This window comes from Eutrigla gurnardus, assembly GCF_963514095.1.
Source record: "Eutrigla gurnardus genome assembly, chromosome: 24".
Lineage (NCBI taxonomy): Eukaryota > Metazoa > Chordata > Actinopteri > Perciformes > Triglidae > Eutrigla > Eutrigla gurnardus.
In genome coordinates, this window is record NC_139935.1 from 4,938,668 (window position 1) to 4,955,542 (window position 16,875).

General features: G+C 47.3%; 1 protein-coding gene across 1 annotated transcript; it reads left to right on the top strand.

The window, feature by feature from the left end:
• The first annotated feature begins 1,090 nt into the window (after window positions 1–1,090).
• Window positions 1,091–16,353, top strand: LOC311009854 (DNA-binding protein SATB2-like). Its single transcript, XM_084004281.1, has 12 exons — window positions 1,091–1,287; window positions 5,042–5,257; window positions 6,328–6,513; window positions 8,613–8,739; window positions 9,081–9,204; window positions 10,000–10,102; window positions 11,258–11,308; window positions 11,416–11,936; window positions 12,038–12,250; window positions 12,352–12,504; window positions 13,527–13,718; window positions 14,617–16,353. Exons 2-12 carry the CDS (start codon window positions 5,086–5,088, stop codon window positions 15,235–15,237), a joined length of 2,463 nt encoding a protein of 820 aa, XP_083860407.1. The 5' UTR covers window positions 1,091–1,287; window positions 5,042–5,085; the 3' UTR covers window positions 15,238–16,353.
• The last annotated feature ends 522 nt before the right edge of the window (window positions 16,354–16,875 follow it).

The window sequence follows — 16,875 nt, forward strand, 5'->3', positions numbered from 1 at the left end:
TGTATTGTTTGATCACTCGACCTCTCAGCCTAAACAGCATGCTATATAGGTAAATCAAAAAAATGCTTTAGTTTGTACATTTAAAGCTCAAAAAAACACATCAGTATCCGCTGTTACAGGTAATTAGAGCTGGTTTGAGTCTTGTGAAAGCACTTTTTAATTGCCATGTATACCGTCACACACACACACACACACACACACACACACACTTGCTCTTGACTTGTGGTGAGCTGTCAGGGATACTTTAGATGATGTTGGACAGACAAGTGTTGGCAGTTTGCACAAACACAAACCAGAGAGGAGGGGCGACAGGAAGGCAGACAGACAGACTGAGGGGTAACGCTAGATGACTATTCTTCCATCTAGAATAAATCAAGGGCAGCTGACCACTCAGCCCTGCACACGCACAAACATGGAGACTTTAAACCTGTAGTCTTCATAGTTTGAATCCCACCCGACTGAGGAAGAGATTGTTTCAGTTTTGACAGAGAATTTGGGGCTAAAATTCATAAAATTGTTTATTAAAATCAGAATAAGGAGAGTAAATGAGTAGCATTTCTGAAATTAAATTCTTGGGTATTTTAAGGCTTGAATTCCAGGGATAAACTTAAAGTATAAATGCTGTTGCAGCTGATACACCTAACGAGACAAACAAGAAAGTTTCAACAACAAGGGAACACCGACGGATGAGTGTTTCTCCACCAGTAGGGGGCAGACAACCAACTTCTCATTTATTACAATTTTAATTATGCCAGTATCTCTTCAGTGTAAGAATTGTGGGACATAAATCTCCCTTTTCCCACACCTCTCCTCCTCCTCCTCCTGGTCTCTGCTATCACAACATCTGGGAAATTAATTATCCTTTCTAAATCACATGATTCATCCGCTGCATATCTTTCTACAATAGAGGCTTTACCTTACTGTTTTGTGACTGTTTTGTGTCGGAGAGCTTTCATGTTACAGATGATTATTTTTATAAGTGTAACGTGTGTCAATCTGTCTTTTGGGTTTCCCTCCCAAACGCCATCTCCTCCTCCCTCCCTCCCTTTCTCCCTCCCTCCCTCCTCCCTCTACATGTGTCACTCTCCAGCTCTTTACTCAGCAGGCAGCAGCACCGTGTCCTCATCACTCCTTCATATCTCCCTGCTCGCTCCGCCGCTGTGCTCTCTCTTCAACACAAAGGGGAAACGTTAGGGGGAAAAGGTTCCTATTCCCTCAGGCTGGATTCACTCGTCTTCACCAATGGATGGAGTTTATTCCCCAGCAAGCACGGTGACTTCTTGAAAAGTGAGTGACGGGAAAACTTCTTCACCTAACGACTGAAAACTACGGATAAACTGGTTAAAATGTCCCGACGGATAATGAGAGGAACTCACCGAGAAGTCACACAAGTGTTTAACGTCGGTTTAGACTCGAGTAATTTCATGTCAGGCAAATTATTATTTGACAAAAATAGATGTTCATAGTTTTACTACAATAACCGCTGTCACTTTTAATCATATACGATAGAAATTAAATTTCTTTTCTTTTCGAAAATGCAGTTAATTACCTGATAATGGTAATTATGGTAATGTTTTGTTCACTTTAAGCTATGTGGGGTGTTTTCTAGTTTTTGTTTCTGATTTAATTCATCAAAATTCATGAGATAAATTATTTTTTTGTTTCATTTTTATAGAAATGATCGTTCCTAACAAAATGTAGCTTTTCTAACCTTTAATGCACAGACTTTGTCTTCGTGTCACAGCCCTGATATTGTAACTACATTTGTTTTTAATTAACTTGACAACGACTTTGCAGCCCGTAACTATGAATCATCGTTTTAACTCTGATCCGTCCACATCGGCCCTCGGATCGGCACCAGGGGTCCCCGTTCATTTCTAATCAATCACATTTCATGTTATGAGAAAAATGTTTTTTTTTTATCTCAAAATTTAGAAAAATATGTTATAAGACGAGCTGATAAAAGTGAGATTTAAGCCAATTAATATGTTTTAAATGAATTCCTATTGCTAATATTGATACATTTGATTGTATAAGATCCATAATAGCTTTTAAAAACTAATAATAAAAGACTAGTTCCTAATGCTTCTGAAAACAGAAGAAAGAGTCAGCGGTCATAACTTAATTGAGGGAGCAAAGACAGTCAAGTTAATAGTAACAGTTATGAAATATGTATTTAACGACAATTAAGTAATTAATTACTTGTACATGTATAGAAACAATAAGCAAAGTCTGACAATACATACTTTTGAAGACAGCTGCCTGGTGAATTTATATTTATATATCATACTAACATAAAATAATTCCAACCTGAATAACGGCCCTGAAACTAAACATCAGTTTGTCTTTTGACTCAAATATACATTTCTGCTTCTCGTCGTCTGTAACGGAGCTGCCACTCTGCGTCGTCGTCTGCACGCCGGACCAGGTCCAGGCCCGGAGGAGAGGGTCCCAGGCCTGGTGTTGAATTTGTGTTGCATCATGGTGGATTTATTCAAGTGTGTGCGGGCTGGTTGAGCAGCATTAAAAGCTGAAAAAGTTGAGTTTTCTTGTAAACAAACAGAGTGAATGATTACGTCCGGCGTCTCCTTGAGATTTGTTGTCTTGTGCACTCGTCGAATCCACTCAAGGACCCCTTTGGACCCCCTTGAGACGCTGCTGGAGACCCCTCAAGGCCGTTTGGAAGCTGCACACAAACGTTTCGGTGTCAGAAATGTGTATATAGTCACATTTGGCCCGTCCTGCTGTATCCTACTCAAGCACCCGGCGCTCTTAAGGGCCCTTGGGTGTTATCAGACTCCACTTTAGTATCCCCACTTAGAGAATTCAGTTCATTTAATTACAGTCAAAACGTAAAATGCCCTTAATGCTCTCTAAAGACACTCGAGAGACGCCCCTGAATTAGACGCTGTGCAAACGGATCTACTGCAGTGTTTTTGGCAGCCAGACGAGGTTTTTTTTCGACACGTTTCCACGTGATTTGTCAGTCGGAGGCTACCGAGCGTGCTCGTACATTTGGCCCCCATGTGTGCTCGTAAAGTCTGCGTTGGGAGTGTGTGGTCGCCCTCTGAACGCGGCGCTCGAAGAGCCTTCATGTGTGTGTGACCGAGAGAGGACTCACTTACTTACTTTTTTTTTCTTCTTTTTTTTTACACCCTTTTTCTTTCTTTCACTGCAAAGTGAGCAAAAGTATGATTATGTAAGAACTGATAATTAATTCATAATTCTGTTTTAGCCGCTGCAGTTTCATGTCACACAGCTGTGACTTTTGCTGCTGTGATGAGTTCAAATGTCCGTGGTCAAAAGGGGATCTTCTGGTCCTGCTCAGGAGTTTTTAGTCACATGATTGACTTGATAAGTGGAGAAGGACCCAAACGCTCCTGGGTATCCTCGTCTGTATGTTTAGGATCCTTGTGCTGAGTTTGCGATTCTAAAACACCATCTTTTTTTTTTTTAAAGGCTGAAAGTGATCAAACTCACATCCAGCAGGCCCCCCCATGTTGTTCTGTTGTGGAGTCTATTGTCTGTGTTTCACCGTCTCTATATGAACAGAGCTCTGTGTGTTTTAGTTCACACACCACAACCATCTCTCTGTTTTTGTTTTCCCCCTCCGTATTTGGCTTAAACTGCTTAGAGGAGAAAACATGGAGGCGGCTGATTGTGATCAATTGCTCAACATATTCAAAAAAATATGTTTATGAGAAGCAGACCCGACACAAACCGGAGGAGAGTAGCAGCTTATGTTCCATGCCGTTTAATGCTTAGATGTTGTGGCGCTGGCGATGGGATCCCGTCCGTCCAGTTAAATGTGAAGAGTTGTCGTTTTGAGAAAACAACTTTGATGGAAATAAAAGCGTTTAGTAATTTTTGCTCCATGGAGTGAAAATGAGTCCCACCCGGGTGGAGGAGGGGGGGGGTGTTTGTTGTTGGTTTTGGTGGTCTGGAAAATGCTCAGCAATCATTAAATCTGTTTTATGATCAAGGATTAATGGGTAAATTAGGAGGGACGGCTGCACCCAGAGGGACTGAGATCGGTCTTCTAGTAGTAAAACGGCTCTACTTTGACTGTATGGAGTGGAAACACATCCCGTCTGTTTCTGAAAGGATGTCTTGAATGTGATTGGTGGATTTGGGTCGTGGCCGTGCTGCTGTGGAGGACTCTCCGTGTCGGCGTCGGCCTTCTAAAGCGCGTCCATAACGCTTTTCTTGCTTCCTTCTCGTCTTCGTTTGTCTGATTGTTAGAGGCGGAAGAGGAAGTGAGCGCCGACGTCAGCCAATCATCCGCGAGGAGTTTCCCGCCACTCCCAGTGTTTGTGATATATGAAACGTATATGAAACACAGATTCTTCAGTCTGGGGGCACGTTCAGAAAAAACATCTATGAATGATATAATGCCTCAGTAAAGACACACACACTTAGAGGGTGTTCTCTCTCCAGGGGCGTCGTTGAGCTCCAGAGTGTGATTTCTTTTATTATCATTTTTTTTTTTTCATCTTGTTTGTGTTGGACGGGCTTTTTTTTTTTACAGCCGCTATTAATTTTGCGTGTGCATTTTATTATAATCATGTGTCGCTTTTGGGTTCAGATTTGTGTCTCTGCTGGCTTTACGGTCATACCAGTGGAAACCACACAGTGAGGGAACAACAGAGCGAGAGAGAGCTTTCCCAAAGATGTGTTTGTTTAGATGATGCTGCAGGTTTCCGGTTTGTTGTTCACATGTGTTGTTTTTCCTCTGACAGTAAACAGGTTTATCGTTCGTTCACACGAGACCTGTAAAGATTTCAGTTGAGGGTGTTTTGAATGCGTATATCGGATGACAGCGTATGAGCGCTGTGTGTTTTCATATGAAACCAGGGGACAGTTAGCCTAGCATAGCATAAACGCTGCAACAAAAAGCTCATTAATACATCAAATGACGCTGCTTGTTGCTTTTAGAAACCGGGCGACAGTCAGCCTTTTGGAATATGTTGTGTTTGTTTATATTCAGAGCGGTTTCCCGCCTCGTGCACTAAAGCCAGTTCTGGCGTTTTTCCCCTCCCAGCTCCAGGCTCTGTGCTGGGTGTCCCCCCTGGAGCTGTCCGGGGGATGGAGCAGCGCGGAGGTGCGGGCGGAGGAACCGAGAGCCCCGGCCTCGGAGACAGCGCCAGCCCCGAGGAGAGAGGAGAGAGCCCGGCCTCCGGGGGCCCGCCGGCGTGCAAGATGAGCTGCCTGGAGGTCAACGGCAGACAGAACGGCGCAGCGCTGAGGCCGCTAGGAGGTGGGGTCACAAACCAACGCTTGCTCAAACACAACAGCAACTTCATCCAAAGCAAAAGCAACTTTGTGGTTTATTATATGACCTGTAAGTTCACTGAAATGTGAGCGGAACGACTCTTAAACACTGCCCTTTATTCTGTCATGCAGTTGAGAACATCAAGTATTGCAACAGTACACACACACACACAGTATATTTGGCGGGGCTGCCTCCCTCCACCCGTCCCCTGAGTGGCTGCCTTATTGGCCGGTAGCGTTCCCGATGCCGCCATGGTTTGGCTGATGGCTTGTTCATCAGACGGTCCTGTGGGACGGTGGCCTGGAAGGGTGTGAATGGACCCCAAAAAAACCCAGTCTAGACCAGCCCACTGGAATGGGTTTTCACCGAGTTATGGCACGGCTCCTGAGTGCTAAGCGATACAGATATCATGTCCAACAGCACTTTAAGAGCGGTTCTGGAAAGCAGTTTTATTCATTGTGGGTTTTAATGTGTGGTGCAAACACAAATGCAATTGTACAATCTTACGCAGACATTCACACTGGCGGCTGCACACTTTCACCAGAATCTTCCACTCAGACCCCCGACTACGTCACCGGGGCCGGACAGGAAGCTGTCAGCTGTCAGGAATCCCGTTCACACGCACGCTGAGGCAAGGATGGAGACGTATCTCTGTGTTGAAAACAGGACGGTTAGATCTCACATTTGCAGATCAGTAACAAAAAAACCGTCTCCCATGAAATTAAATTTGATGTCTGAAACATCTGCAGCAGATTTTGGGCTCCTGCTGACTGTTTAGCCGCGATGCTGCTGCTGCTGCTATCATGAACAGCTGTGGATGCAGCTATCTGTGGGCTTCTTTGGCTTCCATTCCCACATGTTGATTATTGAGTTTGTTTGTTTTTTATCAAAATAGACACCGCTGTTTTCAATTTATGTGAAGAACAAAACAATAGATAAATATGGATCTGGGGGGAATCATCAAGCGACTTCCACTTCCTGATGAAAGGAAACGGGAGCCGCCGTTCCACCGTCTCCCCTTCCTAACGCTGTCTGTCTGCCTGTCTGCCTGCCAGGTGTGATGATCCCGGTCTACTGTGTGGTGGAGCACGTAGACGTGGGCGTCGCCGGAGACTGCGAGAGCCTCGGCGAACGCCACGCCGAGTTCGTGCTGGTTCACAAGGACGTCCTCTTCACGCAGCTGGTGGAGACGGCGCTCGCCGCTCTGGGATACTCGCACAGCTCAGCTGTACAGGCAAGTGGTAAGTCGAGAGAGTGTGTGTGTGTGTGTTCTCACGTGGGCGGGGCTTTCAGAGGATGACGCGTTGCACTCTGGCTCTATTAAGAAGATATTAGGCACGTGTTTTAAGGCATATCTGCTCCACCCAGGCCTCCTCCACTTTGACAAAAGTTCAATTTGCGTAGTTTATTTATTTCCGTGGCGCCGCGGCGAGGGCGAGCGGGGCGACTCCAGGCTCCCAGTGATGTCACATCCCCTGTTTTTCTGCAGGTCACAGCGAAAGCACCCTCGTTTGTTGACAAAAAATCATCAGCCTCTGTCTCTTTACACCACATCTGGGAAATGTTTTCAACTTTTCCATGATTACATGTTAATGGGAAACATCTCATGTTTCAGCCTTTCTTTAGTAATTGATGAGAAATGAATTATTTCCAGCAGCAGTTTAATAGAGTAGAACTGGTTTCCAGATGGGTGGGGTTCGCCACATGGGCACCCGAATGTTTAGACGACGATCACAGAGAGAAAAAAAAAAGGTATTTACCGAGGAGGTATGTTTGATTTCTTTTGAAAGATAAATCTGTCTGCTCTCTCTCCAACACGTATCTTCTAATCTCCCAAAAGGTTAAACCAAAACACCAGGTCTGTGTCTGCGTGCCATCAGACGAGCACCAACACTTTCCTCGCATCAGTTTGAGATGAAAACACGAAGGCAGACAGCATCCAGTCAGCCATGAAACAACAGCACACACACATATATACATAGAGAGCCGGGCAGTTTGACATTCCTGGTGTGTCCCGTAAACACAGGGCGCTCTAACCGAGCGGCCGACGCCCTGCGACCCCCCTCGCCTCTCCCAAACGGCTAGGTTTTTGTTCTGAGAAATAAGCCTTTTCTTTGCAAATAAATAATTTTTGGCTGGAGTCGCGCATTTTTTCCCCTCAGTGTGGTCACAACCAAAATTATACAGAGTCTCTTCTATTTTCTTCTGCCATTGAATTGCATCTTGCATAACTTTGGCTGGATGAGTATTTTTAAACTCTTAAACTGGCACAGGGGATTTTCTTTAATTAACTCGCACATTATGGCTAATTAAAAAGGAGCTATTTCTTATTTAGGGGTATATGGTTACGGCTCTGGATTTAACATGGGCTTAGGTGAATTGCGGCGCAAGAAAATGAAACTAAATTTAAGTGAAGGCCATATTTTGAGAAGCCTTCACTGATATTACTCTCTTAGAAATAAGCATTTACCATATTTTAAGACATGCGAACCACTGGAGGTTTCCAGAAACAACCATTATTATAAGAAACATACTGCACTTAGGACAATATCTCTCTCTATATATATATATGTGTATATATAATAGTTTCAGTCATGCCTTGCGTGGAGTTCTGACACGAGCAGGCGTTTTGAAAGTATTTTATTCTTGCTCGGGTACATAGTTCGTCATAGAGTTGAGTATTTGGCATTTTGGTACTGCAAAAAAGGTTAAAAAGTTAAAATCTGCAGATAATATGGGCGTAGCGTCTCCAGAGATGACAACATAACCTTTTAGTAAAAGGTTTTAGGCCAGGAAGACGTTGAAATGATAAAGTCGGTCTGTAATTCATATCATATCGGTGACATGTTAAAGCATTAACAATCATCTCTAAAGTAAAGTCAGCTGCAGGAGGCTTAATAAGTGCCAGTTACGAGGAGAAACGTCGCGCTGTCAGACGGGAGAACGATGACCTCACAGTGTTTGTCCGCCGCGTCACCAAGAGGCCTTTAATGTCGAGCTGATTTCACATTTCTCCTCCGATTAATCAACTGTGGAGTCCCAAGAGAGCAGCTTTTGTTCTTTTGCCCCTATCACCACCACCCTCATGCAGCGAAGACGCACACACAAACATGATTGAGGCTGGCAGGCCGAGGCCGGGCCGGGTCTGTGTTTGATTTAGCAGATCCTAACGCGATTAGGCCTGTTTAGATTTGCACATCCAGTCACGGTTGTTGGGAGGCCGGGGGAATGTTTCGGCTCCGAGACGGGGAGGGTCATCCCCCCGACGCGACGCGGAGCAGGTTTGCATCAATCAGAACGATGACGGCGGTGTTTGATGATGATGCTGTTTGTTCTCCAGGCATCATCAAAGTGGGCCGCTGGAAGCCGATGCCCATCCACTACCTGACGGACGCTCCGGAGGCGACGGTGGCCGACATGCTGCTGGACGTCTACCACATGGTCACGCTGCGGATCCTCCTGCACAGGTCCGTCATCGAGGGTTAAATTACGTGTGTGTGTGTGTGTGTGTGGTGGGGAGTAGAGTATGTACCAAACAAGGCTTCGGTGCACGCACGTCGGTTTTTGGTATTTTTGTTTTTGCAGATTTGCTAGTGACTTTGCAGTAATGACGCTACAATGTGGTGGTTTACTGCAATGTACTGGAGGTGGGGGGTCTGGAGGGGCCCAACAACAATTTTATTTATTTATTATCATTATATATTTATATTTTTTACCCCTTGGCCCCAAAGCCGTTTCATCCAGCTGTGGTAACTGAATGAACTGAAATGAGTGGCCGCATCTTTGATTGCTCTCCGTCTCCCTGCAGCTTCGCGAGGCTGGAGGAGCTGCCGTCGGAGCAGTGGACCCACGCCACGGTGAGGAACGCCCTCAAAGAGCTGCTGAGGGAGACCAACCAGAGCACGCTGGCCAAGGAGTGTCCGCTCTCCCAGGTACGTTCTCCACGGAACCGCCGCCGCACAAAAAACCCCCGGCTTCAATCAGCCAGATGAAGTCTTTATTCATGCAAATCAACAACTCGCCTCTTTTTCATTAGATACAAATGTTTTTCTGGCTTTGATTCCACACACACACACACACACACAGATAATCAAGATGCGTATGTGGTTTCATCATCAGTTCACCACACACTTAGTGCACTGTGTAATCTCCCTCTCGCTCATGAACACACACAAACACACACACACACACACACAGTATTGACACCGTCCCATGGGAAAGGATGCGAACACGCACACCTCAATTATCCGGCTCACACACACACCCTGCAGTCATTAGACTCGAGAGTGTGTCATTGCGACTTGTGATTTATGCGCAGGACTTCGTCATGATGTAATTAGTGATTAAGGGAAGTGTGTGTGGGTGGTGTGTGTGTGTGTGTGTGTGTGTTTGCAGCCTGACTCATGTGAGTTTTAATCCTCAGCGTTTCCCATGTTGAGCTTCCACCACACGCGTACACAAGGAGAAGTGACCACAGTGCATGCTGGGAAGGGGGGATGAAGACGTTTTTTTTAACAAGTCAGCAGTGAGTTGGTCAGCTGCCGAGGTTACTCCGAGGCGCCGCCACTCCCAAGATGAAATGTGCAAAAGACGAGTTTATTACGCTATCAATAAACGAAGGCGTCGCGGGATATTTTTTATGTGTGCCGCGACATCATGTTCTCTTTCATCCGAGCGATCGCGTTTGTGTTTCTCACTTTGTCTCCGTGCGTCTCCCCCCCCGTCAGAGCATGATCTCAGCGATGGTGAGCAGCTCCTACTACATCAACGTCTCCACCTCCAAGTGCCAGGAGTTCGGACGCTGGTACAAGAGGTACAAACGCATCAAAGGTAACTCTCACACCTCACCTCATTTGTGTTCAAGGAAAACCTGCCCTCGAGCAAGGCATCAACCCTTTCCCTTAAGTGGAGTCTTTGTGGCGCGAAGTGAAAAGACCAACCTCAGACACGTGGATGAAAACCTCTGTCCTGTCGCAAACACAATCGTTCACAGTAATCTGATTACACGTGACGGAGGTCTGTCGCAGGTGTCGCTCCGTGTTCAGTAACGTCCCCCGTTAGTGTCTGCCAGCGCTTTATTGGCTGTCCTTGTTTAGTTCTCCCACCTTGTTAAAAAGAACGCCGACATTTCAACCCTCAACCACCAACCGTTCGGCCGTTTAAAACTTTATTTGCTTCGTGTCGCTGTTAAAAGTTAGAAAGGTGGAGAGTGTCACGCGACACTCACGACTCCACTTAACACATCTCACCTGCCGGCTGCCTTTTGTTTCTGTGATTGGGCTGCTTTGAATGCTTTTTGTTTGTGTGTGTGTGTGTGTGTGTGTGTGTGTGTGTGTGTGTGTGTGTGTGTGTGTGTGTGTGTGTGTGTCTAATCTGCTGCATGAGACGTCCGTCACTGACAGCTCGCAGTAGGAAGGAACTGTCACACATGGTTTGCATTAATGTCACCCTTAATACACATGACAAAACTAAATGCTCTTAACTCCTAATGGAAAACAGCAGCAGCACCCCCCCCACACACACACACACACACACACACACACACACACTCCCCCGACACACGCCACCAAAAACCAAAGAATAAGAGCTCTTCTTACACTTATTCTACAGGCACGCACTGGGAAGGTAGAAATTTGAAGCCCTGCCAAACCTCACTCCAACTTTTATTCCCCTAATAACCCAAAATGGGAGTCTCAAGCGAACCCGGCAGAAGCGTAATAAGAAGCAGATTTAATGTGGGAGACGAGCAGAGAGGCCATTAAAAGCCAGGAGAGCAGAGAAGTTAGAGGCAGTGATAAAGAGGAAAGCGTATTCCATCCTATCTGGAGAACAGGAAGTCCAAATAGGACATTTTCAACAGCAAACACATGCAGAGACGACAGAGACGATATAAAAATATGACATTTTGAATTAAATATGTGCCGCGTTGTAAACATGTTGTTGTTGTAACTGCGTGTCCTCACGGCTCTGATGTTTCCCCCGCAGGTGAATACATCGAGAAGATGTGGTCGACGCAGGACAAATCCGATATTAAAGGTACGTTTATCCGTTGTGCTGCAGGGTGAAAAGTTTAAAGGATCAATCTGTAGTTTTAATGTGAGATGAATAGACTGTTGATTATGAACCTGTGTGTGTCGACACAGTGGAGAGGGATTTGGACCTCAGCGTCCTCAGCCAGCGTCCCCCCTCTCTCTTACCCTCCCCCACCCATTTGGGCCCCCTTGGCGGCCCCGGAGCTCTGTCCATCAAGTGTGGCCTCGGGGACACCCAGCCTCAGAGTCTGCCTCACCCCGCCAGCCAGCACCACCCGGGTGCACCGCTGCGTCCCCAGGGACCGCCTCTCCTCGGCCACGGCGGGCTCCTGTCCCCGCAGCTCTCCCCGCAGCTCGTCCGCCAGCAGCTCGCCATGGCGCACCTCATCAACCAGCAGCTGGCCGTCAGCCGCCTGCTCGCACACCAGCACCCGCAGGGAGTCAACCAGCAGTTTCTGCACCACCCGCCCATCTTGCGCACTTGCAAGGGCTCCGGGGCCCCGACCGAGCCCGGCCTCAACTGCTCGGGGGCCGACGTGTCCTCCAGCATCTACCAGCAAGTCAGGAACGAGCTGAAGAGGGCGAGCATCTCTCAGGCGGTGTTCGCCCGCGTGGCCTTCAACCGCACACAGGTAGACCGGAATCCATCCATCCACGTGTTTACCAGAGAGGATACACTCACACTGATGCTCACTGTGTGTGTGTGTGTGTGTGTGTGTGTGTCTGTCTGCAGGGGCTGCTGTCCGAGATCCTTCGTAAGGAGGAGGATCCCCGCTCGGCCTCCCAGTCGCTGCTGGTCAACCTGAAGGCCATGCAGAACTTCCTCAACCTGCCGGAGGGCGAGCGAGACCGCATCTACCAGGAGGAGAGAGAGAGGAGTGCCAACGCCAACCACAACCTCGCCATCAACCACGTCCCCAACGCCAACACACACAGACACCCGCAGGTATTACAACATGAGGCATACAAGGCTCGGAGCCAACGACACCACTGAGACCAGATCTCTGTAATAACGATCCGCTTCGTGTCTCGGCTTCCCGTGTGCAGACGAAGTGCATCATGCCGGCTGCAGAGCTGCCGTTGAAGTTGGACTCGCTGGTTCACATCTCGTCGTGCGTCTACGACGAGATCCAGCAGGAGATGAAGAGGGCGAAGGTCTCCCAGGCTCTCTTCGCCAAGGTGGCTGCCAATAAGAGTCAGGTCGGTGCCAATGAAGCTGATGAAAGTGATTTTATCAGAGCACCCAAACTGTTTGCATGGGCCTAAACTTTCATTCAGAAAGGAGGGAACACATGTTTGTACCTTTGCTGTAGCACGGCGGCGAGCCCAGGGTGTAGCATGCAGGTGTGTGTGGGCGTTTGGGGGATCTGATTACCTTCTGTGGCACAACCATCATGTCTCCATCCTCAGGTCAAGAATGCGGGTGATGGGAGGCGAGATCAAAGCAGAGTCTGCACCGGGAGGGAGATAGAGAGGGAGGGAAGGGGGCAAAGAGGAAATACTCTTGATTTGACTTCACGCGACTCATTTATTACAAACACGAGACAGAACGGCACTCAGCGATGCTGGAAAAGTCTGAAACGGACTGAAATGAAGCGAGGGAAGGGCGGAACAGATGAAGACAAGGGACGATCGCATTATTACCATTAATTTCCAGGCTGAAGGCTGCGCATAAACAACAGCTGGTGGCAGATCCTGGGTCAGCCTAGCAAAGATAATCTAATCTTCATACACACTTGCAGACTCACTGCTCCCCTCAGACTTTTCCCCTTCTGCTGTTTCTCTCTCTCCTCTCAGGGAACGACCTCTATTCTGTTCCATTCCAACACAACAACACGCTTTTATTTATTTGAGGATGTGAACAAACAAAAAAAGTTAGTTCAGGGACTGACTGGAACCGGAGTGGGGAATGCAACAAATACCAGTCCAGCGAGCAACACGTTGCTGATTTCAGAGGAGCATCTTGTCAGCAAACACAGCGGGGCGACATAAGATCAGCAGCGATGGAAACCACAACCACCCACCGCCTGGCAGTCTGCTGCAAACATGCACCGAACAAACAAACACTCGCATGCATCCAGTCAGGCCCAAGCTTTGCAAACACACTGCTTACACGACAAAAGAACAAACAGAATGTGCCACACAAAGCTCGTGTTTTTACAAGCGTCTGTGCAGAAGAAGCCCTCGATATGTTGTTAATCGAACGCCTCCGTCTCCTCCAGGGCTGGCTGTGTGAGCTGCTCAGGTGGAAGGAAAGCCCGAGCCCGGAGAACCGCACGCTGTGGGAGAACCTGTGCACCATCCGGAGGTTCCTGGCGCTGACGCAGGCCGACAGGGATCACGTGTACGAGGAGGAGTCCAGGCAGCAGCACAGCGACCGGCTCCACACCGTCCTGCAGATCCCAGACCAGCAGGTACAAACATGCAGCCGGCATGGAACAGCTTTCTCTTTTTGTTTATTTTTTTAAATCCCCCATCAACGTCTTTCCTTTTTTTTTTTCCAGTAACCCAGGAATTCATCTGTGGTTATTTTGAAGATTAAAAAAGGGAAATATCTGTGTGAAAATCCTGATTTGTAAAAATACACAACCGCTCTCAACCACACTGTCGCCATGTGCGAGCAAACGGCACAAATCAAAAGTGTTTTACGAGTGAGAAAATGTGAACACCAGCGTGTAATTTCTCTCGTGCTACTTCCAAAAAAAGTTGCCTCTGTCTGCCTCCGTCTGTCTGATCCACCACCTGCTCCTCTCAGCGGCGATCCTCTTTGTCACATTCGTGTCCCGTTAGTCATGAAAATAGAAGTGGTAAATGACCAGCCCACACACTTCCTGCTAAACACTCCTCCATCCCACCCTCTCCCCCCCAAAAAACCCAAATGCTCTCCAGTCTGGCCCTAAAACCTCAATATTATTCAGAACATCCCCTGTAATTATTGAAGCAGAGAAAAAGGAATTGCCATTATCTTTATTTAGGTCCTTTCATTTCGATGGACCACAGATTTATGGTGGTGGATTCCTGTGTTTGGGTGTGCTGGCCACCCCACCCTGTTAATATGCTGGAGTAGTGTGGGATGAATTTGTAAGTTTAGCATGTGGAAGCCGTCAGTGGCACTTCCGCTTGTACGACATATAATCCCTTTAAGAGACGAGCGGTTCGCTCATAGCTTCGGGTTTATATCGTTTATAATATCTCTGCCTCCACTTTTCTTCTAATGTGTACCCTCCATAAATACCAGGTTATATTTGGCTAATTTATTGTTACTCTTAGTGGCGTCTTCACAGAAATGTAAAAGTCTTTCTTTCCTTGCAGGCCCTCCACAGACAGCCTTTGCCACCTCTGACTACTCCGTCTCCGATCCACGAGGACCCCCAGCCCATCCCGTTGCTGGTCTTGCACGGCTCGGACGACGGGCCCCAGCGTGGGATGACCCCCAGCCCCGGAGGGCCCAAGAAGGCCCGCTCACGGACACGGATTTCCCTCGAGGCTCTGGGGACCCTGCAGAGCTTCATCGGCGATGTGGGCCTCTACCCGGACCAGGAGGCCATCCACACCCTGTCGGCCCAGCTGGACCTCCCCAAGCACACCATCGTCAAGTTCTTCCAGAACCAGCGCTACAACGTCAAGCACCACAACCAGATGAGAGAGGCCGCCCCTGGGGAGGAGGACCGGGAGAGTTCGAGTCCTAGCGAAGGGGGCGTCTGCACGGCGGGGAGTCCGGGGGAGGAGGTTCTCTCTGCGTCCGAGGAGTCCAGCGAGGACGGGAGGGGTTCGGTGGAGGAGTTCAGAACAGAGGGAGGAGGAGAGAGAGATGTGGCGATGGAGCTAGAGAAGGAAGAAGGGGATGATGGGAAGGCGTCGGGGCCGGCGACTTCCTCGCTGTCCCCCTTCAGCAGCCTGGACAGCCCTCACTCTGCAGAGCAGCAGAGATAACAGCAGAGACACCAGCAGAGACGTCAAACTGTGAAGCCCACACACAGAACCTGTGAAGAAACACTTTACAGAGCTGCTGATCAGAGCTCGTTAATATCTGAAGAACTGTGGACAAATGTTTAAGTTTGACTAAAAAGGTACCGCCGCTACGCTCCCTTCAACGTTTGGTGTGACGCTGCCTGTAAAAAGAACACATTTCATACTATTTTTCCAGTTTCCCCAGTTCATTTTCCTGCCGAAACACCACAAAAACACTGTGGGTTTAAAGGTTCTCCTGCAGATCCTACAGTTCTATTAAAGTATTACTCCGTGCACATGCAGTACTGCAACGTGGAGGCTAAAGTATTTAGCTTTAAAGTGTTTAGACGAATGGATGCTGATTATCTCCTGTTTGTGTTTGTGTTTGTGTTTGTTTGTGTTTCTTTAAAGTAAAATCCTCCCGAACCTCACAGGAGTTATGTTTCTGGTCAGATATTAGACATAATCAAATGTTGTTCGGTGAGATGTAAATTCTATTTGGGACCAAGAATGAACCATACTGACGTCGGGCAGTAGTACCTCATGAGACGGGCATTCAACCTGTAGGGAACGGAGGCACGCAGGGCAATAACACGCTCACATTCTGCGTGATTTCTTTTTATCAAATCTATAAATATGCTTTTTGAGGTCCCTTCATCAGCTGAGCTTCTATGTGAAACCACATCCACACCACCCTCCCATTTATATTTATTATAACTTTATATTTACGAAGTATTCTTGTTGTAATTATAGTTTTGCTATGGTTTTTCTTTGATATGACTACAAACGTCTTTGTAAATGTGAGGAGAAGAGAGGACGAACTCAGTGTTACACACTTTAAAAGTACGATTCTTTATTTTTTAACGATTTCTTGACCAGAGACGAGGCGGTTTTCAAGACCGACTCCATCATCGTACGTGGGATGCGACCACTGTCACTGCCACTGTTTTAGTGTGATTTGTGCCACAAAGGAACAGGGCATGAAAACACGTTATTATTGTTATTATTATTGGCATTTCAGTTTGACCATCATCTCTGTCCTGATGTTCTTTTGATTCTGTTGTGGGCAGGACGTGAAAATCTGATAAAACGTTTTCCAAAGTATTCTATGTGTGGAGAGTTTGCCTTCTGAAAATCTCCAACGAAGAGAAAAGAGAGGCTTCGTGTTGTCATGGAAACGCATACCTCAACCTGGACCAGCTGTCCTCAGCAGCCCAACCACACGTATAATGGTAAAAAAAAGAAAAAAGAAAACAGCAGCTCTAAAGTGTTCAATGCAATTAGAAGGTCACCACACTTTCTTCTGGGAATTACCCACAATTCATAGCGTTGTGATGTTAAACACGGGGTTACCAGGGTGAATCCAGAGGCATTTCAAAGAAAAAAAGGTAAATGAAGAGCAGGTACGATGTCTTTAATAGCTCATATAGACACTGCAGCGTGCTCGTTCCTGCTCTTCGCTCTGGGAATCATTAGAAACGGATTCATTTACGAGTCGTCGCTAACGGCGTGCAGCCTCGCCTCTCCTTCACTTGCCAGGGCGCCTGATAACAATTTGAAACAATTTAGCAGCCGCCATGCCAACAACTGTTTGTGTCTCCGTCTGTGAATTCAGAGAGA